At 38.1% G+C, this 23,580-nt stretch overlaps 1 protein-coding gene across 1 annotated transcript; it reads left to right on the top strand.

Moving 5' to 3' along the window:
- The first annotated feature begins 1,684 nt into the window (after window positions 1-1,684).
- On the top strand, window positions 1,685-23,580 carry LOC117394692 (3-ketodihydrosphingosine reductase). The gene is made up of 10 exons (XM_033993147.3): window positions 1,685-2,126; window positions 6,510-6,599; window positions 7,385-7,441; window positions 7,535-7,600; window positions 8,690-8,785; window positions 9,302-9,493; window positions 14,657-14,740; window positions 15,275-15,358; window positions 19,665-19,766; window positions 20,236-23,580. Exons 1-10 carry the CDS (start codon window positions 1,902-1,904, stop codon window positions 20,353-20,355), a joined length of 1,116 nt encoding a protein of 371 aa, XP_033849038.1. The 5' UTR covers window positions 1,685-1,901; the 3' UTR covers window positions 20,356-23,580.

Below are 23,580 nucleotides of genomic sequence, written 5' to 3' on the forward strand. Positions count from 1 at the left end.
GTGCTTGGGATCATTGTCCTGCTGAAAGGTGAATTTCCTCCCAAGCTTCAGTTTTTTAGCGGATTGAAGCAGGTTCTCTTGCAGTATTTCCCTGTATTTTGCTCCATCCATTCTTCCTTCTGTTTTAACAAGATGCCCAGTCCCTGCTGATGAGAAGCATCCCCACAGCATGATGCTGCCACCACCATACTTCACTGTAGGGATGGTGTGTCTTGAGGCATGGGCAGTGTTAGGTTTGCGCCACACAGCGCTTTGAGTTTTGGCCAAAAAGCTCTATCTTGGTCTCATCTGACCAGAAAACCTTTTCCCACATCGCAGCTGGGTCACTCTCATGCTTTCTGGCAAACTCCAGACGTGCTTTCAGATTGTACTTTGAGTAACGGCTTCTTTCTTGCCACACTCCCATACAGGCCAGTCTTATGCAGAGCTCTTGATATGGTTGACTGGTGCACCATTACTCCACTCCCAGCCACTGAACTCTGTAGCTCCTTCAAAGTGATTGTTGGCCTCCCTGTGGCTTCTCTCATAAGTCTCGTCTCCTTGTTTGAGCGCTGAATTTTGAGGGATGGCCTTTTCTTGGCAGTGCCTGGGTGGTGTGATGCAGCTTCCACTTCCTGATTATTGATCCAACTGTGCTCACTGGGATATCCAAACACTTGGATATTATTTTGTACCCTTTCCCTAATCTATGCATTTGTATTACTTTATCTCTAACTTCTGTAGAATGCTCTTTGGTCTTCATTTTCCTTCAGATTCACAGCCTGACCAATGATCCTTCAACAGTGGTGTTTTTATCCAGAAAATGTGACAACAACTTTAATGGTTCACAGGTGGAGGCCAATGGTAAGGTAATTGTGTCCTCGTTAGGGCAATTTCTTTCATTGGTGCAAACTGGGAGCTTCCACAGCACAGAGGTTGAAGACTTATGCAAGCAAGATATTTCAGTTTTTTATTTTTCTTAAATATTTCCCAACATAAAACCAATGTCACCTTCCAATAATTGATTTTGAGTTTCAGTGTTTTAAAATAAAATATCAAACAGAACAAAATTTCAATGTACCATTTGTAATTCAGTAATATGAGAGAATTGGTCAGGGGTCTGAATACTTTTGCAAGGCACTGTATATATATATATATATATATATATATATATATATATATATATATATATATATATATAGTGTGTGTGTGTGTGATATGCCTTTATTGCACCATGGTAAGAATTACTACATACAAGAGATGATAAGAATATCTTAAATCCCAAAACGTTCATTTTTTATCCATTGGTTTTTCATGTATATGTAAATAAAGCTATTACTTATTCAAGTTTGTTTCATTTTATGATTTTTTTATACTGAAATGTGTTATGTCTGATGTAAGTTAGCATTTGGTCTCACTTATTCTTCTATCATTAGATCTCCACATTGTTTACTGAATTATTGCCATATAAGTAATCAATACATTACCCACAGACCACATTTTACAAAGCAGCTACCTTGAAGCAAATTGTATGTCAAATATTTGTGGTTGAAGTACACAGCATTTGTATCACTCACCGTGATTAAAAGTTTCACTGTGGACTCTACAGGGAGTTGACAGCCGAAGCAAATATATCAGAAAAACTACAATTCCCGAAATTCTCGTCTGTATGGACACGCAGCTTTTGTCGTTTGCGTCGGCGGAGGAACTTGCGCAAAGAGACTGTTTTAATCATTCCCCTTGTTTTGCTTCCTGGTGTGGCCTTGCCTAAAACAACTGCTACATGTATACTGTATTCTGCAAGTCTTGTTTAGTTCAACCCCTGTTCTTAACGTCTTTCCCCCTCCCCTCAGTTCAGGAGCGCCAGCCACTCTGAGCTTACCGCCCCTTCAGTGATTGAAGAAGCTCGATTTGAATCTCTCATGTGCTCCCCCTGGGTTTGGCCTTTGCAGGTGCTGCAGGAGGAAGGTCTGAGCTCCGCTATCCCGGACTGGCTCTGTCAGTTCTTACATTCTTGGTGGCTTTTGTTGCCTCTCATTATGTTGCTGGTAGTTGCTGCTTTCATCGTGGCCTTCGTACTTCTGCTGTACATGGTCTCACCGTTGATTAGCCCCAAACCTCTCAAATTAAACGGTGCCCATGTAGTGGTAAGTACAAACAACAAAGCTGATTTATTTTATTTTATTCTCCCATCAGAAATCGCATGTTCTCGTGCGATTATAAAGTGACGACTTACCTTAATATTAATTTATTTAAGGAGAATCGCAGAACATTGGTCACAATGTGATGAATAAGGCTAAGTGTACAAAGGTATATGGTTCATTTTTACCAGGAATGTTTTTATTTTCAAAAGCGTGGGTAAATGCGAATTCATTTTTTTGTACGAAACATTGTTCTAAATTTAGTAGGAAGCTCTCGGGTTATGTGGAAACGAACTGCTATTTACAGGTTGTCTGACGGGACTGTTACGAATGAATCCCACTGAGAGATTTTGGTACAAAAACTTGACCTTTACAATATAACTTTTCGATTTTACCAAGGTATTTCATTAAAATATAATTTTGTGTTGCATTCTGACCTTGACATTATAAGAGTGTTCTCTTCAGTAGTCCCGTTGAGACTAGACAGACCCTCCACCTATTTTTAGCATGTAAGTTCAAGTAAATTTTAGTAACAGATAGCAATCAAAGGTAGATTGTACAGTATACATCATGGGTTCCCAAAGTTTTGGTCAAGGGGGGTCGCTTGGCACAGTGGGTGGTGGGCCGCATAATAAAATTCACCTATATGAAATTAAACACCAATATGTTCAGTAAGTGTAACATACCTTTATATATAGACCCAAGACGTACATCTTTTCGGCTGACTTCTGAAATATATTATGACGGTAAACAATATAACCGAATTTATTATATCTGGGATAGTTGTGGCTGCTAAGAAGATGCAACATAAATAAATTTGTTCGTGTTGACTCAAAACTTTATTTATGCACTCAACGATGCGACTGGCAAAAGATAACTTGATTGGACCTCATCAAAGAACACTTTTTTCAGCTTGATACGGTAACCTTTTCACTATATAAAATAATTATATTTGATTTTATCATGTTTGTATTTATACTTTACTTTATTGGCTGGTTTCACAGACACAGATTAGCACTAATCTTGGTTTACGTGGTTTACCATTAGCACTAGTCCAAGACTTGTGCTAATTGGGGTCTGTGAAACCGTTTTTATCCCCGCAGTTTAATTACAAAAGTACTATTTATTTTAGGATAGTATTGGGAAGTGTTAAGCTTGATATCTGTAAAGTTTGTAAGCATATTTGTTTTGTATTTCCGCATATTAAGCCACATTAAGCGCTTTTCACATTACACGCAGTTCACATTAAAGGGTATATAAGGACCTTTTTATTTTATTGTTACATGTTCCCATGTGTTTGTTACAACTGTTTACGTAAGGTGTGTGTATTGTATTCATTTTATTTTATTTATTTTTTTCCCTGCCTCAAGATGGCTTCACATGGGCCTCTGAACTACAGTTCCCATCAGGGAGATAGGAAATGTAGTTCTGAGAGGTCCATGCAGGTACATGTGAAGCCGTCTTAGGCTGCAAATGCAATTTAAAAATTTAAAAAAGTGGTCAAAATGTAAAAAAAAAAAATTAAAACAATACACACACCTTACGTAAACACATGGGAAGGTAACAATAACATAAAAAGGTCCTTATATACCCTTTAAGCAGGTTATTTAGGGTTTAACATGATTATTATAGTGTGTATGTTAATGAAACCCACAACTAATTAGGCCTAGTATTAGATTTCTAGGAACTTACCTGGTTTCTGCTTGAGTGGGATTTATGCAGCTGACTTTTTTTGGTGATCATTTGGGAATCATACTTTTTGTTTATTTATTTTCTTTTATTTATCATTTTTCATACTTCTCATAACGGGGTAATTAGTCTGGAGAACCACCTTGACTTCAGATTGTCTGCCCCCAATGTTGCAGGCCTGATCGCATTAGAGGAAGTAGGGTAATCATTGAAGCCCAGTGCATGACCACATATCTGTCCATATAACTGTTCAAATAGCCTACTTTGCAGACTTGTTCCATCTGTTCTAGCTGCCCACAGTGGCCCTAAAACCCATTAAAATGGTCCATGTTGGTTCTATGCTGCACTGTAATGTCATGCTGAGTGGAGGCCTTTTCAACTCCATGATTTTACAGGCTATGCCAATACCTACTTTTATAACAATAATACCCCCTTGATCAGGTTCCAATTTCATAGCCCCCTGCTTTCCGTCTTCTATTACTGTGGCTGTTGAAAGCCATTTGGCATGGTGCCTAACATGCGAAACTCAGCAAACAAGTTTTTGTAACTGAACTCTGCTCTGTGTCGCTTGAGCAAGCAGTCTTGCAACTTTTTGATCTGGGCATTTTAAACCGATAAGTATTTTTTCAGTTAACAACCTTGCCTCCCAAGTTTTACTCACCAGGGGGCCAATAAAAGATGAAACGTGGCAGCTGAGAAGCAGGGTCCAGTAAAGAGCAGATGTTGTTATTATTATTTATTTCTTAGCCGACGCCCTTATCCAGGGCAACTTAGTCATGAACAAAAATACATTTCAATGTTAGCAATACAACTAATGCAGATCAGAAAACGGCATGCTGCATGTGGCATAGAAGATCAATTCTGTACACAAAATGGCTTGCTCTTTCATCAAAATAACGTGGATTTTGGTTCAGCAATACACATTAAATAAGCAAGACAAAATACATTCACATACTAAAACAGGCCAAGCCAGTTTGGTTGCAGTACAAGCCCTCAGAACATTTTAAATGAGACACTTCATTCAGTAAGTTTACATGGCACACGTATTCAGAATATTAAGTATTTTGAATTCTAGAATATTCTGAATGTTCTGTATATATGCAGGCGGAATTCTCTTATTCCTTTCATGTGTTGCATTTACATGGTAAAATGAATATTCCTTTTATGCCATTAACACATGCGTACCTTGCTTCCCACTGCAAACCAAGAGAGTGCTGATTGTGTAGAATAGTTTGTTGTTTATTGTAAAGAGCTGGTGGTGTTGGTGTATATTTCTGTTATTTGTTTTTTCAGATATGGAATCTGATATTTTGAGATTGTGTAGATGCGTGTGGCTCTTAATTCAGTGCTATGTTTTCACGCAGACATGCACGCTTATGTCTATTAATATAACAAGGAGACAGATTGAATGAAGATGAGTTACCCCTGTTTAGCAAAGCACATAGTCAACAGAGCCTACAGTAAACAAATGTACAGCAGAATAATAACCATAGTAAATAAAGCAAATACTGTGTGTATATATACAGTATATAATTGTCATCAGATTGTCATTCAAAGAGTATTTCTGTTAGAGAGCTGTAATTTTATATACAGTACTGTGCAAAAGTTTTAGGCAGGTGTGAAAAAATGCTGTAAAGTAAGAATGCTTTCAAAAATAGACATGTTAATAGATTATATTTATCAATTAACTAAATGCAAAGTGAGTGAACGAAGAAAAATCTAAATCAAATCCATATTTGGTGTGACCACCCTTTGCCTTCAAAACAGCATCAATTCTTCTAGGTACACTTGCACAAAGTCAGGGATTTTGTAGGCATATAGTCAGGTGTATGATTAAACAATTATACCAAACAGGTGCTAATGATCATCAATTCAATATGTAGGTTGAAACACAATCATTAACTGAAACAGAAACAGCTGTGTAGGAGGAATAAAACTGGGTGAGGAACAGCCAAACTCAGCTAACAAGGTGAGGTTGCTGAAGACAGTTTACTGTCAAAAGTCATACACCATGGCAAGACTGAGCACAGCAACAAGACACAAGGTAGATATACTGCATCAGCAAGGTCTCTCCCAGGCAGAAATTTCAAGGCAGACAGGGGTTTCCAGATGTGCTGTCCAAGCTCTTTTGAAGAAGCACAAAGAAACGGGCAACGTTGAGGACCTTAGACGCAGTGGTCGGCCAAGGAAACTTACTGCAGCAGATGAAAGACACATCATGCTTACTTCCCTTCGCAATCGGAAGATGTCCAGCAGTGCCATCAGCTCAGAATTGGCAGAAAACAGTGGGACCCTGGTACACCCATCTACTGTCCGGAGAAGTCTGGTCAGAAGTGGCCTTGATGGAAGACTTGCGGCCAAAAAGCCATACCTCCGACGTGGAAACAAGGCCAAGCGACTCAACTATGCACGAAAACACAGGAACTGGGGTGCAGAAAAATGGCAGCAGGTGCTCTGGACTGATGAGTCAAAATTTGAAATATTTGGCTGTAGCAGAAGGCAGTTTGTTCGCCGAAGGGCTGGAGAGCGGTACACGAATGAGTGTCTGCAGGCAACAGTGAAGCATGGTGGAGTTTCCTTGCAAGTTTGGCGCTGCATTTCTGTAAATGGAGTTAGGGACAAAATCTGCTTTTAATAAATCCCTGCACATGTATCGCAACTAACATTGGATAACATTTTTTTGTATTATTTTTTAACCAGGTAACAGGAGGCTCCAGTGGTATTGGTAAATGTATTGCTATTGAGTGTTACAAGCAAGGTGCTTTTATAACTCTGGTGGCACGAGATGAGGTAAGTGTATTTTGTGAGTATAATCAATACATTATCTAAACTTTGGCAGAACTTAAAAAGGTTACTTTGTCATCTACATTTTCCTAACATTACGTTTCTTACAAGTTTAATATCCAGTTACATGTGTTTCTTGCGTATTCCCAGTTGGTTTTACTTAGATCATTATTTTCCATGCTTACAAGCTTTTAACAATAAAAATGTCAATTTTCTAAAATGTCCAAACTCATAATTGCCACTGTTCCAGCGGGGGCAGAAACTACAGTACAAGAAAAATGAACCTTTTTGTACCGCATAGTCTCAAGACCATTTGCGATAGTGACTTTATATTTTCATGGCTGTCATTGAGTTCACATGATTTAAGTGTCTGAGAGACAGTAAACAATTTGTTAAAATGCCTGTCTGTCAGTATAACACAGTGTATTATATTATTATTTCTACAAAGTTATTTTACAGGTGTTGTCCAGTAATAATTAACCTTTTTAGTGCCCTATTGGTTTAACCTCAGGCCATTTTTTTCCCCTTATTCCATTATAGAGGCCAGACCCTATTCATTGTGCCCCTGGGACTTCTTTGTTCACAAAATATTCCTTTCTTGTATTTTTTATACTTCATTGAATATGCACACAGTTATTTTCAAACTTGGCTGACACTGATTACCACTGCATCTAATTGACTTTCTTTGGCATCTACCTGGTCTAAAAGGTTTAAAGAAAAAAATCTGAAAAAGGTCACACACATACATATTACATAGTTACTATCATCAAATCATTTTTTTTCTTTCGTAGAACAAACTGCTACAAGCAAAAAAGGAGATCGAAAAACATGCTATTAATGACAAACAGGTATTTATTTTTTTTCCCCCCAAAGTAATTTTGTAAATTAAAAATCTCTTTGGTAAAATAAATATATACATTTATTTATTTATTTCCTTACAGATAGTACTGTGCATATCTGTTGATGTGTCCAAGGAATATGGTCAAGTTGAAAGCGTCATTAAGCAAGTAAGTTTACTTAGGATTCCTCATCTGTACATTTAAATTTAGATTTTGGAAATTATCAATATCTGTATTAAGAACAGTCTCTTAGTTGCATATGATAGAAGCAGTAAAAGGTGTGTTTTATATCTACGACTCAATATTTCGCTTGGTTTGATTAGGATTATGTATTCACTATAAAAAGATAGAGTGCTGGTCATCAATGAGATTGAGAAAGTGACAGTTGCACCTCCTACAGATGGCATTGATTTAAAGTACACTGAGAAGGCCATTAAGATTTTTACAAATCAGTCAGTCTTAGATCCCTGGACTATTTTTCCTTCAATGGAAGCAGTCTTTTACAAGTTCCATACAAATTATTTTGAGGTTGAAAGTCAAATAGAAGCCCTTAAATTAGTATTGTACTTCTTTAAAAAAAAAAAAAAAAAAAAAAAAAAAAAATTAAAAAAATAAAATCTGTACATAATCAGTGAAGCCCTTTTTATGGGTTATGGTAAAAGTCTGTATAACAGCCATTCGGGTAAATGGGAGTGTATGCCCACAGGCAAAATGTGCAGTAAGATGATCAACAGAGACCCTGTTCACACTACTGTGCTGGCTCAGGGCCGCCACATATTTAGGTCTCCAACCCTGTTCACATTTGCAGTTTAAGGCACTTTTGCGCATTCACATATGTGACTAAAAAGCAGGCCTAAAATGTGGCGAATTACGTAGCAATTTTAATATGTTTTATAATTAGTTGTGTGATGTAGAAACAATTACCATTCAATATTGATCCACTGCTGTCTTGGCTACCAGAGAATTCACCTTTCTATTTACCTTTTGCACACGTGGGAGTATGGGAGTAAAGAGTGATGTAACCAGTCTTCTTTGTGTAAATATGTGTAAAGGCCGGCCCTGGTCCTGGATTTCAGGCCCTGGGCCACATCGAAACAGTGACCTAAATCTAGGCTGGCCCTGGGCTGCCTTTTCTTTTTTAGAGTGTTCACAAAATCGCAAGTGTGAATGGGAAGAGTTATCCAGTTTTGTGCAATGTGTTAGACTCTTGTAGCACTGCTGAGACTGATGATTCTTATCTGCCTGTGTTTCTTCTAGGCACAGGAAAAACTGGGGCCAGTTGACATGCTAGTTAACTGTGCTGGGATAACAGTGGCTGCAAAGTTTGAAGAGGTTGAAGTGGATTGCTTCAAGGTAAATATTGGGGACATTTGAGTAACTTGTATTTTTAGGTCTGTTCCTTTTTCTAGGCGCATTAATCCAAATTGGTAATGTTGCATATCAGTGACATCTCAATCGGCATGTTAGAAGAGCTGGTTTTAATTCCAGTTTAGTCCCTGATTTACTGTGTGATTTTTAGGTAAGTCTTTCTCAAGTCAATCTCTACCCTCCCAATGCTGAAACATATGCTTGGCTGTTAAAACTAAAGATCTCGGTGTCAAAGCCTTACTGCGCCTTTTAGTGTGCCTTAAGAAGGATCTTGCTATAACAACTTGAATTTCATCATCTATAGTTATTACAGTATCATTTTACATGGTCATGGAAAGAAATCTACTAAGCGGTGATTCACAAAAATAAGCGTATTCTTAATTTGTTATTTCTCAGATACAAAAGTAAAATGTATGCAGAAAACAGTTATCGTTTGGGGAACATTTTATGTATTATTGATCAGTGTTGCTGTAACAATAGAATGGTTTCAATTATTTGTAGAGATTGATGGAGGTCAATTATCTGGGCAGTGTGTATCCAACAAGGGCAGTGATTCCCACCATGAAGGAGAGGAGGATGGGAAGGATTGTGTTTGTGTCCTCGCAGGCTGGGCAGCTAGGCCTGTTTGGGTACACCGCTTATTCACCGTCCAAATTTGCCCTTCGTGGATTGGCTGAATCCCTGCAGATGGAGGTATATTTAAATGTTCTGACAATTTAATGTATTTTCATAATATCGTTTCATAAGAGTAATCCTTCAGTGTCTGTGAGAGGTTGAGCTTGTGCCAAGATGATCCCATGCATGTATGTTCTTGAAGGCCCAGGGTAGAGTATAGTGTCTTTTTGTATCATGTCAGAACAGAGTTTGTGTTCTTCTAGATACAAAGCTTAAATCCATATCTCTATCCTTTAGCCCAGCCTCCTGCCTTTTTTTCAACAGGCTGGTCTTGAGTTAATTGTGTTGAATATTTGGGGGCACACTGTCATAGTGTCAAAACTAGGGTTGCAGAGATACAAGCTGAACTGAAAATGACAATATCCGAATTTTATCGCGGTAAATTATCTGGATCTAGAACCGATATTTTTTTTTCTTTTAGAAAATTTTAAAGAATGGAACAGTTGTATTAATGTCAACAATAATGTGAACAATAACATAATACAATAGAATTTCAAAGAAACTGTTTATTTCACTGAATTTTATTCTTGTACAAGAGTACATGTCCAGACAGTAAACGGACTACAACATTAAATACATTTTAATTTCAGTGAATGATGTTGAATTAATTGAAAAAGAAGAGAACATTGCCTGGGATCAGGAGTATAACTCTTGTTATACTGACAGCAAATAAAAATAGATTCTGAATGCTTTACTGGAAAGAAGAACCCCTGTTCTCAGTATTATATTGAATTAAATGGCTACCAGTTGGATATCTTTAACGCAAAGAACATTTTTTTACGAATGCTTATGACATAAACCATAAAAGATTTGTTTTCATATTTCATTGAAATATAAACTCACTAAACCAGAGACAGACGCAAGTAGCATGCAAGCAGCCTCTACACTGGGGTCTGGATATTATTTTTATTTTTTTTACAAGATGAAACGCAGCTTCGTATGCCCTTAATTTTTTTACTTTGTTTTTTAAAGTCAACATTATATGTGTCATGTTTAACTGTGTAAGTCTGGTTAGTTATCTATACACCCCTCATGTGTAGCAAATAGATAAACAAAAAAACAACAACTCTAAAACCCAGATAAATGTGCAAAAACACACAGCACTAGCTGTCATCACTACTGTAAAAATGATCACTTTTTTATTTTAAAAATGGAATAGTGTTTTAACTGGGTTTGTAAAAATATTGTTTCATCAGAATTTCAATGTCTGCAGTAATTGAATTGCTGAGCATTTCAACTGTATTTTTTTATTTTCTCCCCAATTTGGAATGGCCAATTATTTTTAGGCTCAGCTCACCGCTACCACCCCTGAGCTGACTCGGGAGGGCGAAGACGAACACATGCTGTCCTCCGAAGCGTGTGCCGTCAGCCGATCGCTTTTTTTCACACTGCGGACTCACCATGCAGCCACCCAAGAGCTACAGCATCGGAGGACAACGCAGCTCTTGGGCAGCTTGCAGGCAAGCCCGCAGGCGCCCAGCCAAACTATAGGGGTCACTGGTGCGCGGTGAGCCGAGGACACCCTGGCCGACCTAACCCTCCCTCCCCCCGGGCGGCGCTCAGCCAATTGAGCACCGCCCCCTGGAAGCTCCCGTCCTTGGTCGGCAAAGGAATACCCTGGACTCGAACTCGCAATGTCCAGACTATAGGGCACATCATGCACTCCCCGCGGAGTACCTTTACTGGATGCGCCACTCGGGAGCCCCTTCAACTGTATTTTTGTTCTTATCATACATAAATCCAATTGTCATAAGTTGGATTTGTTTTACAAAATGCTTTGCTTTTTATCAATACAAGGCATACCAAACATTTTATTTTTATTTTTTTGTTTGACATTTCTGTGAAATAAAAAAAATAAAAAAAATGTGAAAAAATCAATCATAATAAATAAGCCTAGGATTTTCTGGGGGGGAAGAAATCAAACTTTGCTACACAGGTAAATTCTCTTAATTACATTATTATTATTACAGTGCCTTGCATAAGTATTCACCCCCCTTGGACTTTTCCACATTTTGTAGTGTTACAACCTGGAATTAAAATGGATTTAATTGAGATTTTTACCATTTGATTTACACAACATACTTAACACTTTGAAGATGCAAAATATTTTTTATTGCGACACAAAAGTTAATTAAACAAAAAAAAAAAAACACATTTGTTGGTTGCATAAGTATTCACCCCCCTGAGTCAATACTAGGTAGAAGCACCTTTGGCAGCAATTGCAGCTGTGAGTCTTTTTGGGCAAGTCTCTACCAGCTTTGCACATCTGGATCCTGCAATTTTTGCCCATTCTTCTTGGCAAAATTGCTCAAGCTCTGTCAAGTTGGATGGGGACTGTTGGTGAACAGCAATTTTCAAGTCTTGCCACAGATTCTCAATCGGATTGAGGACTGGGCTTTGACTGGGCCATTCTAAAATATTCAGGTTCTTGTTTTTAAACCACTCCAGTGTAGCTTTTGCTGTGTGTTTAGGGTCATTGTCCTGCTGGAAGGTGAACCTCCGCCCGAGTCCCAGGTCTCTTCCAGACTGAAAGAGGTTTTCCTCTAGAATTTCCCTGTATTTGGCTCCATCCATCTTGCCCTCAATCCCTACCAGTTTCCCAGTCCCTGCTGATGAAAAGCATCCCCATAACATCATGCTGCCACCACCATGCTTCACCGTGGGGATGGTGTTCTCAGGGTGATGAGCAATGTTGGCTTTGCGCCACACATAGAGTTTTGCGCTAAGGCCAAAAAGTTCAATTTTGGTGTCATCAGACCAGAGAACCTTTTTCCACATGTTTGCTGTGTCTCTCACATGCCTTTTGGCAAAATCCAAACAGGATTTGATATGGGTTTTTTTTCAGCAATGGCTTTCTTCTCGCCACTCTTCCATAAAGCCCAGCTTTGTGAAGTGTCCGGGTTATAGTTGTCCCATGGACGGTTTCTCCCATCTCAGCTGTGGATCTCTCCAGTTCCTTCAGAGTTACCATTGGCCTCTTGGTTGCTTCTCTGACTAATGCCCTCCTTACCTGGTCACTGAGTTTTGGTGGACGGCCTTCTCTAGGCAGAGTCGCGGTTGTGCCATATTCTTTCCATTCTTTAATAATGGATTTAACAGTGCTCCGGTGGATGTTCAAAGTTTGGGATATTTTTTTATAACCCAACCCTGATTGATGCTTCTCCAGAACTTTATCCCGGACTTGTTTTGATAGCTCCTTGGTCTTCATGATGCTGTTTGTTTAGATATGCTCTCTAACAAACTCTGGGGCCTTCCAGAAACAGGTGTATTTAATCTGAGATCATGTGACACTTTAATTGCACACAGGTGGACTCCATTCAACTAATTATGTGACTTCTGAAAGCAATTGGTTGCACCAGAGCTTATTTAGGGGTGTCACAGCAAAGGGGGTGAATACTTATGCAATCAAGACTTTTCAGTTTTTTATTTGTAAATAATTTTGAAAAATATGTAGATTTTTTTTCCCCACTTCGACATTATGGACTATTTTGTGTAGATCAGTGACAAAAAATTAAATCCATTTTAATTCCATTTTAATTCCAGGTTGTAACACTACAAAATGTGGAAAAGTCCAAGGGGGGTGAATACTTATGCAAGGCACTGTACGCGTTTATTTAGCAGACGCCTTTATCCAAGGCGGCTTACAGAGACTAGGGTGTGTGAACTGTGCATCAGCTGCAGAGTCACTTACAACAATGACTCACCCAAAAGATGGAGCACAAAGAGGTTAAGTGACTTGCTCAGGATCACACAATGAGTCAGTAGCTGAGCCAGGATTTGAAATGGGGGCCTCCTGGTTACAAGCCCTTTTCTTTAACCACTGGACCACACAGCCTCCTAATTTTAAAATGCAAGTAGCCTACATCTAGGCTACTTGCATTTTAAAATTCTAAACTTAATGCATATATATATATATAATATATATATATATATATATATATATATATATATAATATGATATATATAATAATAATATTTTATATATATATATATATATATATATATATATATATAATTTTTTTTTTTTTTTTTTTTTTTTTTTTTTAACGTAACTCAGCCTGCCTTGTAACGAGGATTAAATGCGTGGAGCGTATGCATGTATAGTGTCAGTCCACTGGGGTGTGTCCTACATCCCATGACACACAAAGGTCCTTTCCTGATGGGAACTAGACTAGACTCATCCATAAGCCTTTCATATTGTTTGACTGACGAGCAAGAAAGATTTCCAAGTGTGGATTGCTATATGTAGCTACATATCTCTGACTTACTAATATCCGCGCCATTATCCTGGAATATCACAGTAACAAAAGATACAAATGATAACAATTTCTGTATCGCGATATAACAGTATAACTGCAACCATAGTCAAAACATCTACTACAAGGAAGGCATAGAACAGACAACCCTGTTTTCTGCAGAACATATTATTATTTATTTCTTAGCTGACACCCTTATCCAGGGCAACTTACAATTGTTACAAGATATCACATTATTTTTTTTTACATACAATTACCCATTTATACAGTTGGGTTTTTACTGGAGCAATCTAGGTAAAGTACCTTGCTCAAGGGTGCAGCAGCAGTGTCCCCACCGGGGATTGAACCCACGACCCTCCGGTCAAGAGTCCAGAGCCCTAACGACTACTCCACACTGCTGCCCAACATAGACAGGAACCCTATAGAATATGCATGGAATCATCTTGACAGGCAGTTTGCAGAAAATAAATGCTCTCCTCTCTTGGACAACATAAAACCATGACGATCACTAAAGAAACATGTCTTCCAAGAAGCAGAAATAACAATTAAACTTCAAGGTTGCTGCGTCCATGATTGCAGCAGGCTTGAAGGAAAAGTGACGTTGAGGTCTGTAACTGCAGTGCTTTTGTGCCCTCGGGGTCGGCCATGATTGCGTCACAGGCTGTACGAGGAGCTTTGATGTATCTTATTCAGGTTTCGGGGTCTTTGAGATAAATACCCATACGGTAATGGTTCCATTTCTATTTTAGGGAACTTGGGTTATGAATGAGTAGTACATGCCAGGAAAGTTTGGGCAAAAGGGCATTATATACTCTTGCAAAAACCTAAATTACAATTGCGCCTTTTGTAGGTTATTGAAACAGTTGCTGCAAGACAACAACTAATTGTATGTACGTTATTCTCAGCATTGATTTTCTTGTTTCAGATAAAACCTTACAATATTTACGTAACAGTAGCTTATCCACCAGACACAGACACCCCTGGGCTTGCAGAAGAGAATAAAACCAAGGTAATTGGAATCCTGTGATCACTTGAATGCAATGGACGATTGGTTGTTTTTTCTGGGTACTATGTTTAGTCAACATTATGCACAAAGCCTTCACTTGTTACTTAATCATCTAGATGAGAAGACACATTCACATACTGGAACATTTATTTTATGAAACCAATATTAATTTAGTGAATATATGTAAACAGGAAAAACCACATTCATCCAAATATTATCTGAAGACATGTATACAGATTTGGTATCTGTTCAGATATTTTCATTCATTATTTGCTTGTGATGGGGACGGTAAAGAGGCCATCCTGACAAACACTGTTCACTTGATTCATAAAATGAAAGGCTGTGCTGGAGCTGCAATATGCAATGTACATGAAGTTACATGTCAGACGGCTGCTGATTTTTGAGTCATTTTCTTTTTTGGATTCTTTCACTGCATTGTTTCCCTAACCTGGTGCATTACATAATAGAAAGCTGTGTATAATGTGAACACAGTGCTCTAAATCCTGTTCTCTCTCTCTCTGCTATATAATGTTCTAGCCGTTGGAGACCAAATTGATCTCTGAAACATCTTGCCTTTGCCAACCAGAGCAAGTCGCTAAAGTGATAGTTAAAGATGCTGTGGTACGTATTTTTTATTTATTTTTTTAAAAACAAACGAATGAATAAGATAATTTGAGAAATTTACTTTGTCATTAGTTGAGATATATAAATACAATGTAATTGTAATTTTAAAACCTTGAAGATTAATGTAAAACAACAAATAAACAAAATACTGAGTTGTCATCTAACTAGGGGTGTCTTCGCCAATGTCTTCATGATAAGTAATAAGGGTGAAACAAAAATGACATTATTGCCCAGTCTGATGAAATAAAATGAAATTTACCATACGCACAAAAAGCTTATTTCTCAAATTTTGTGCACAAATTTGTTTACATCCCTCTTAGTGAATATTTCTCCTTTGCCAAGATAATCCATCCACCTGACAGGTGTGGCATATCAAGAAGCTGATTAAACAGCATGATCACTACACAGGTGCACCTTGTGCTGGGGACAATAAAAGGCCACTAAAAAATATGCAGTTTTGTCACAACACAATGTCACAGATGTCTCAAGTTTTGAGGGAGCGTGCAATTGGCATGTGGACTGCAGCAATGTCCACCAGAGCTGTTGCCAGAGAATTGAATGTTCATTTCTCTACCATAAGCCGCCTCCAACGTCGTTTTAGAGAATTTGGCAGTACGTCAAACCGGCCTCACAACCGCAGACCACGTGGAACCACGCCAGCCCAGGACCTCCACATCCGGCGTCTTCACCTGCGGGATCGTCTGAGACCAGCCAGTCGGACAGCTGATGAAACTGTGGCTTTGCACAACCGAAGAATTTCTGCACAAACTGTCAGAAACCGTCTCGGGGAAGCTCATCTGTGTGCTCGTCGTCCTCACCAGGGTCTTGCCTGACTGCAGTTCGGCATCGTAACCGACTTCAGTGGGCAAATGCTCACCTTCAATGGCCACTGGCACACTGGAGAAGTGTGCTCTTCGCGGATGAATCCCGGTTTCAACTGTCCCGGGCAGATGGCAGACAGCATGTATGGCGTCGTGTTGGCGAGCGGTTAGCTGATGTCAACGTTGTGAACAGAGTGCCCCATGGTGGTGGTGGGGTTATGGTATGGGCAGGCATAAGCTATGGACAACGAACACAATTGCTTTTTATCGATGGCAATTTGAATGCACACAAATACCGTGACGAGATCCTGAGACCCATTGTCGTGCCATTCATCCGCCGCCATCACCTCATGTTTCAGCATGATAATGCACGGCTCCATGTCGCAAGGATCTGTACACAATTCCTGGAAGCTGAAAATGTCCCAGTTCTTCCATGGCCTGCATACTCACCAGACATGTCACCCATTGAGCATGTTTGGGATGCTCTAGATCGACGTGTACGACAGCGTGTTCCAGTTCCCGCCAAAATCCAGCAACTTCACACAGCCATTGAAGAGGAGTGGGACAACATTCCACAGGCCACAATCAACAGCCTGATCAACTCTATGCGAAGGAGATGTGTCGCGCTGCATGAGGCAAATGGTGGTCACACCAGATACTGACTGGTTTTCTGATCCATGCCCCTACCTTTTTTTTTTTTTTTTTTTTTTTTTTTTTTAAGGTATCTGTGACCAACAGATGCATATCTGTATTCCCAGTCATGTGAAATCCATAGATTAGGGCCTAATGGATTTATTTCAATTGACTGATTTCCTTATATGAACTGTAACTCAGTAAAATCTTTGAAATTGTTGCATGTTGCGTTTATTTTTGTTCAGTGTAGATTTGTTGTATTTTGCCGTGTTGCCTTCCATTATTAAATTAACTGTGATGATCAACAATAGCCCACCTCCACTTAGCTCTCCAGTTCACTTCCGGCAAGCTTGACAAATACATCCTTTACACGCAGTGATAGAGAAGTTGGGGCGATGCTGCTAGAGTACTTACTAATACATTTTATTCTCTGATTAAAACAATCTATGACCACCACCTTATTTGCATGCAGTCTCACATTTTAACTTTTTTTTTTTTTATATATATAGTGGCTCTCAAAAGTATTCACCCCCCTTGGACTTTTCCACATTTTATTGTGTTACAACATGGAATCAAAATGGTTTTAATTAGGAGTTTTTGCCACTGAGCAACACAAAAAAAGTCCATAATGTCAAAGTGAAAAATAAAATCTACAAATTGTTCTAAATTAATTACAAATACAAAACAGATAATAATTGATTGCATAAGTATTTACCCCCTTGAGTCAGTATTTGGTAGACACACCTTTGGCAGCAATTGCAGCCATGAGTCTATTTGGATAAGTCTTTACCAGCTTTGCACATCTGGACACTGCAATTTTTGCCCATTCTTCTTTGCAAAATTGCTCAAGTTCCGTCAAGTTGGATGGGGACCTTTGGCAAACAGCAATTTTCAACTCTTTCCACATATTCTCAATTGGATTGAGGTCCGGGCTTTGACTGGGCCACTCCAGGACATTGACCTTTTTGTTTTTAAGCCACTCCAGTGTGGCTTTGGCTGTATGTTTGGGGTCATTGTCCTGCTGGAAGATGGATCTTCTCCCAAGTCCCAAGTCTCTTGCAGACTTCAGCAGGTTTTCCTCCAGGATTTCTCTGTACTTTGCTGCATCCATTTTGCCCTCTATCTTCACAAGCTTTCCAGGCCCTGACGCAGAGAAGCATCCCCATAGCATGATGCTGCCACCACGATGCTTCACGGCAGGGATGGTGTTCTCAGGATGATGTGCGGTGTTAGGCTTGCGCCAAACATAGCACTTAGCGTTGAGGCCAAAAAGCTCTATTTTGGTCTCATCACACCATAGAATCTTCTTCCACTTGGTCTCAGAGTCTCCCGCATGCCTTCTGGCAAACTCTAGCTGAGATTTGATGCGAGTTTTTTTTAACAGTGGCTTTCTTTTTGCCACTCTCCCAAGGCCAGTTTTGTGAAGCACCCAGGCTATTGTTGCCGTATGCACAGTGTCTCCTTTAGAGTTGCCATAGGCCTCTTGGTGGCCTCCCTGACTAGTGGCTTTCTCTCCCGGGTTACTCAGTTTTTGAGGACGGCCTGTTCTAGACAGATTCACAGTTGTGCCATATTCTCTCCATTTCTTAATAATGGACTTTCCTGTCCTCCGGTGGATATTCAATGCCTTGGAAATGTTCTTATATCCTACCCCTGATTGGTGCTTTTGAAGAACCTTATTCCGGATTTGCTTTGAATGTTCCTTTGTCTTCATGATGTAGTTTTTGTTAGGAAATGTACTAACCAACTGTGGGACCTCCCAGAGACAGGTGTATTTAACCTGAAATCATGTGAAACACCTTAATTGCACACAGGTGGACTCCATTCAACTAATTATGTGACTTCTAAAGACAATAGGTTGCACCAGAGCTTATTTAGGTGTGTCATAGCAAAGGGGGTGAATACCATGCAATCAATTATTTTCTCTTTTGTATTTGTAATTAATTTAGAACAATTTGTAGATTTTATTTTTCACTTTGACATTATGGACTTTTTTGTGTTGATCAGTGGCAAAAACTCCTAATTTAAATCCATTTTGATTCCATGTTGTAACACAATAAAATGTGAAAAAGTCCAAGGGGGGTGAATACTTTTGAGAGCCACTGTAAAGTATCACTGTATACCGATACACGGGTCACTGTATTGATAATTGTATCAACAAGAAAAATAAAACGTTTCACCCTGTGAATCGATGAATCGGCACACCCCTACCTAACATGAGTCTAATGTTAATGAGAAATGGGCCCTTAAATTAATCAGATATATAGGACAGGGGTGACACACAAATTAGGACAGCACTAATGCAACATCATAAGCTGCAAAGTGTTGGGGGAATATTCTGCAGGGATTGGCATACTGTTCCACAGTAATCACCAGGGATCCTAGTTTTCCACAATAAAAAAAAAAAGAAATTCTCTGATTTTTAAAAAAATAAAAATAAAACAAAAAATAAAAAATAAAAGGCTAACATTGAGAACCCCCCCACCGACACATTATAAGATACACAAACACTACTACTGAATAAACTGTTAACACAGGAAGTATTTTTTGGTACAGTTTTAAATTGTAAGGTAGTTACAAGCTCACCATTGCCATGAATCAATAATATGAACAAACTTACCATTTTACTTTAAACATTACAAATACTTCTGTGTTGTAATAATACAAACCAAAAAATGGTATTCATATTAGTTTAACTCCGAGTATTGTAGTTTGTCTGGATTGTATTGGACTGGGTATGTATTGCATAAATGTAAGGGACAGCTCATTTACACCAACATAAAAAACAAGTGTTTTTACAATGAAATAATAATTAGTTATGTTATATTTACTTCTGTCTTCCCTACCAGCAAGGTAATTTCAACAGTTCTGTGGGTCCAGATGGCTATATGCTTTCCGCACTGACCTGTGGAATGTCACCTGTCACTTCTATCACTGAAGGACTTCAACAGGTAAGGGTGTTTGCATGAGGTTTGTCCTTCCCGTTGACAACACTGTTACAAAGCAGGCTAACCTGCCCATGTACAAGCAGTGTTGCTTCAGAAGAGGGTGTTTGCACATGATCTCTCAAACAAAATAGTTCCCCTTAATGTATTTATTAATTATTCACTTGTAAACTTAGAAAATAGTACATTATTGAGATCTAAAATAAATGTTTTATACAAGACATTTTTAAATGTGTAATATTGACTTAAAACAATTTTACTTGGGTTGTAGGCCGTGTATTCCCTGCAATATTATTATTAAAGTTTAATTAATGGTGTTATATAAATTGCTGTTTTTTTTTTTAATAAGTTTTATACAGTGGTTTGAGAAACAAGACTAACCTCAAATTCACAGCACTCACATCATGGCAATTTACTGAAAATCAATTTATTAAGGTATTAAAACACAGTTGACTTTCTTTTCTGCCCTGATCAGATTGTCACCATGGGCCTTTTCAGGACAATTGCACTGTTTTATCTGGGAAGCTTTGACAGCATTGTTCGCCGCTGCATGATGCAGAGAGAACAGTTAAAAAAAACAGACAAGACTGAATAAATAATCTCCTCCGGGACCTCTGTTGGAGATCTGGAGTAGACTTGTCAGAGTGGCAACATCCCCCAGCCCTCCAACACATTCGGAGACCGGAGAGTTACTGATGATTGTACTCCTGAGAAGCAATGACGGACAGTGAAAATGAATTGCATTCACCAGGTACTGGTGTTATGCCAAAGAAATGCAAATGTAAGGGGTATGAAAGGCATTGCTGTGCAGTATTATTTTGAACCATGCTGGTGCAACAGTTTTGTTTTTTGTGTGTTAATTTTTTTCTGGTTTTATAGTGTTTTTGTTTTTTAGTCTGGTATTTTGTTATAGTTTAGTTATAAGGTCTTCTACTGAATATCCATCCCAAGGCATTCCAAGAACTTGTAGAACAGCTTGGTAGGAGTATGAAATATCAGTCTTATCCTAGCTAATATATTTTTGTTTAGATTCACATTGCATCATTTTTTGTTTGTCATCACTTATGGGTGACTTTAATATTTAGAACCCAAAGCATCATGACTACCTTCCATTTTCATCTGATACATTTTGGGGGATTTTTCCAAGTCCCTTGTAGTGTAATACTTTGGCCAGACTACCTACTTACTTACCTACCTATCTATCTATCTACCTACCTACCTACCTACTTACCAACCAACCACAGAGTAGTGATAATGTTGCTAATAAACTGTCTTATTGTAAACACTACTAACATGCTGTAAGAATTTTTGATGTCCATGTTTTAGATGAGTCACACGTTTGTCTCCCCTGACAACTGTCCTCCCCAGCAGATATTGTTTTATGTGCAGCCATGCAGGTAGATATTTTTAGCTTTTCCACATGATATTCCTTCCATACAGCAACGTCTGAGTTCTCAGATTCAGAATAATGATAGGCTTGCACACAACCAAAGAATACAATCTGTTTGGAGTCTACCTTTCTAGCAGCTGTGCACTTTAGATATAGTAAGCAACAGTACCTGCTATATACTCTTCAAAACAAGATGTTGCATTCAAGGGTCTATCCTGTGGAGACATTTTAAGTAAATGTCTGACACACACACTGTGATACTCTTGAACTGAAATGCCTGCCTACTTCAATTTTGTGTTTTATGCAAAGTAAGCAAATTATTAACAAACACCTTTTGTATTTTTTTTTTTTGTAATTATGTATTATTGTTTTGATGCATTTATTTTATTGAAGTTGTGACGCACTTCAGGGCGCACTTCTATTACTGAAGGTGTCCTGCAACGTCAGGAATATTTCAGTTAGCACAGTCAACACACACAGTACAATGTGTTTAAGACAGTCAGTACACTAAATTGAAGAGGGCATGTATTCTCAAAAGGGGACTTTTTCTGATGTATTTTTTTCCCATTCTGTTGACCCTTTGTTGTTTCAGATGTTTGTTATATAACACTATCAGTTGTTTCTATTAAAGTAAGCAAAGCATGGTGCAAGTGACTTGTGACGATGACATTTTTCGCTTCTCTACGTAAATTATTACAAAACCTGCAGTATACATTATCAGAAAATGCTACACTAAAATAAAGCTTAGTGTGATTGTGGTGGTGACATTACCGACCAAATGACATAAGGCTGAAATGAATTTAACTTGAATTTTTAAATGTAGAAAATAAAGGCATTTGGCTTACCAGTGTAACCTTTATTATAGCATTGTGCCACTGATGATAAAATAAGCCATCTTGCCTGCAATACAATTGATATAAACATCCAGGCCATTTTACTAGTATGCACCTCACCACGTTGCTTCAGAATCATGGTAGTCCTTTTCTGTAAACCAGCAATTTGTTTTTAACACTGAACAGAATGGAGTAGGTAGTCCTCACTACCAGTTGTATCCTTACCTGTAGCCTGGTCTGTCTAAGTTCCCAGAATCTGCATTAGTAGACTTCTAAACCTTCTAGATTAAGTTTTGGTTTCTTCTCTCTGAAATCACTGAACTAATAGTAGGGGCAATGTTTCTATTTTTGTGTTATAGAAATATTATTACCTAATATTCTCTTTCCTTTTAGTACGTGATTGATGGCTTCATCCGAGGAGAATGGTACTCCTAATGATAAAATCATAGTGATGAGAAATTAGCTGTACATATCGTAGTAGTACTAAAATCTTATTTCGTAGCTTGTGAAAGGTTGTAATAAGAGCCTTACGTAAATCAGTTGTGCCTGCGATAAACCAGCAAGTAAACAGCACTTTTGCCACTATCCGTGAAACCCCATTGTACACTTGCTGCTTTATTGGAGGTGGATCAGTCCTAAAGGAACAGTGGTTCTTGCCATGTTTTAAAGAACTAATAGCCAAAAAAAAAAAACTTGTATGATTTATGGAACACTCAATCATAAACTCTGTGGACATTATAAGAAACTTAAGTAGACAAACCTGATCGGTTTAATAAAGGCATAGATGTTTGTCAGTTTGATTGAGGAGCTAATTCAAGACGTTAATTCTGTCCTTTTCACTCCTGTTTCCACACAGGACAAAATGCCAAATATCTGTACACGTGGGATCATGTGATAAGCACTTAATTTAAACACATTATGCCTCTGGAAAATATGATTGACTTATGGAAAAAAAAAAAAGACAAATAACGCAGGCACTATTTTTTGATTGATCACCAGTTTCTTCTAGAATTATATTCTTAATAACTGAACATGTTTGTCCAAAAGTAATGTTTACTGTTATGTTTTTTTTATTTTTTTGTATGCTAAGCTTTATTTGTCATGTGAAATTGCAGTTTTTCTTTCTGTAAAGAATGTCTTAAACAAATTCCAAGGATGAGCATGAGAACAGATAATTGATTCTGATTCTTTTAAAATGATTATCTCATTTGAGGGGCTTGATGCATTGTTCAACGTAAGGCTGTAGTTCACTACAGAATGAATGTCTGTAATTAATTTATATAATCTTGTTCTACATGTTTTAAACTGTTCTCAAAATAAGCTTCATAATGTAGCATATAAAAAAAAAATCATGAAACTGTTTCAGCTATGCAAATAAAGTATATATAATTTGTTGGATGTATGTCTGATAAAAATGCCTGTATTTTTTCCATGCCAAGTACTCACATTTATAATGCACTTAATAAGCGTTAAGGTAAAATGTAAGAAGTCAGTATTGATCAGAATATATTTGTCTGTTTATTTTGTTTTAGCCAAGCTTGCAAGAGAGCTTCCCTTGTGTTTCAGAATAATAATAATAAAAAAAATCTCTCAACTG

This window comes from Acipenser ruthenus, chromosome 3 (genome assembly GCF_902713425.1).
Source record: "Acipenser ruthenus chromosome 3, fAciRut3.2 maternal haplotype, whole genome shotgun sequence".
Classification (NCBI taxonomy): domain Eukaryota; kingdom Metazoa; phylum Chordata; class Actinopteri; order Acipenseriformes; family Acipenseridae; genus Acipenser; species Acipenser ruthenus.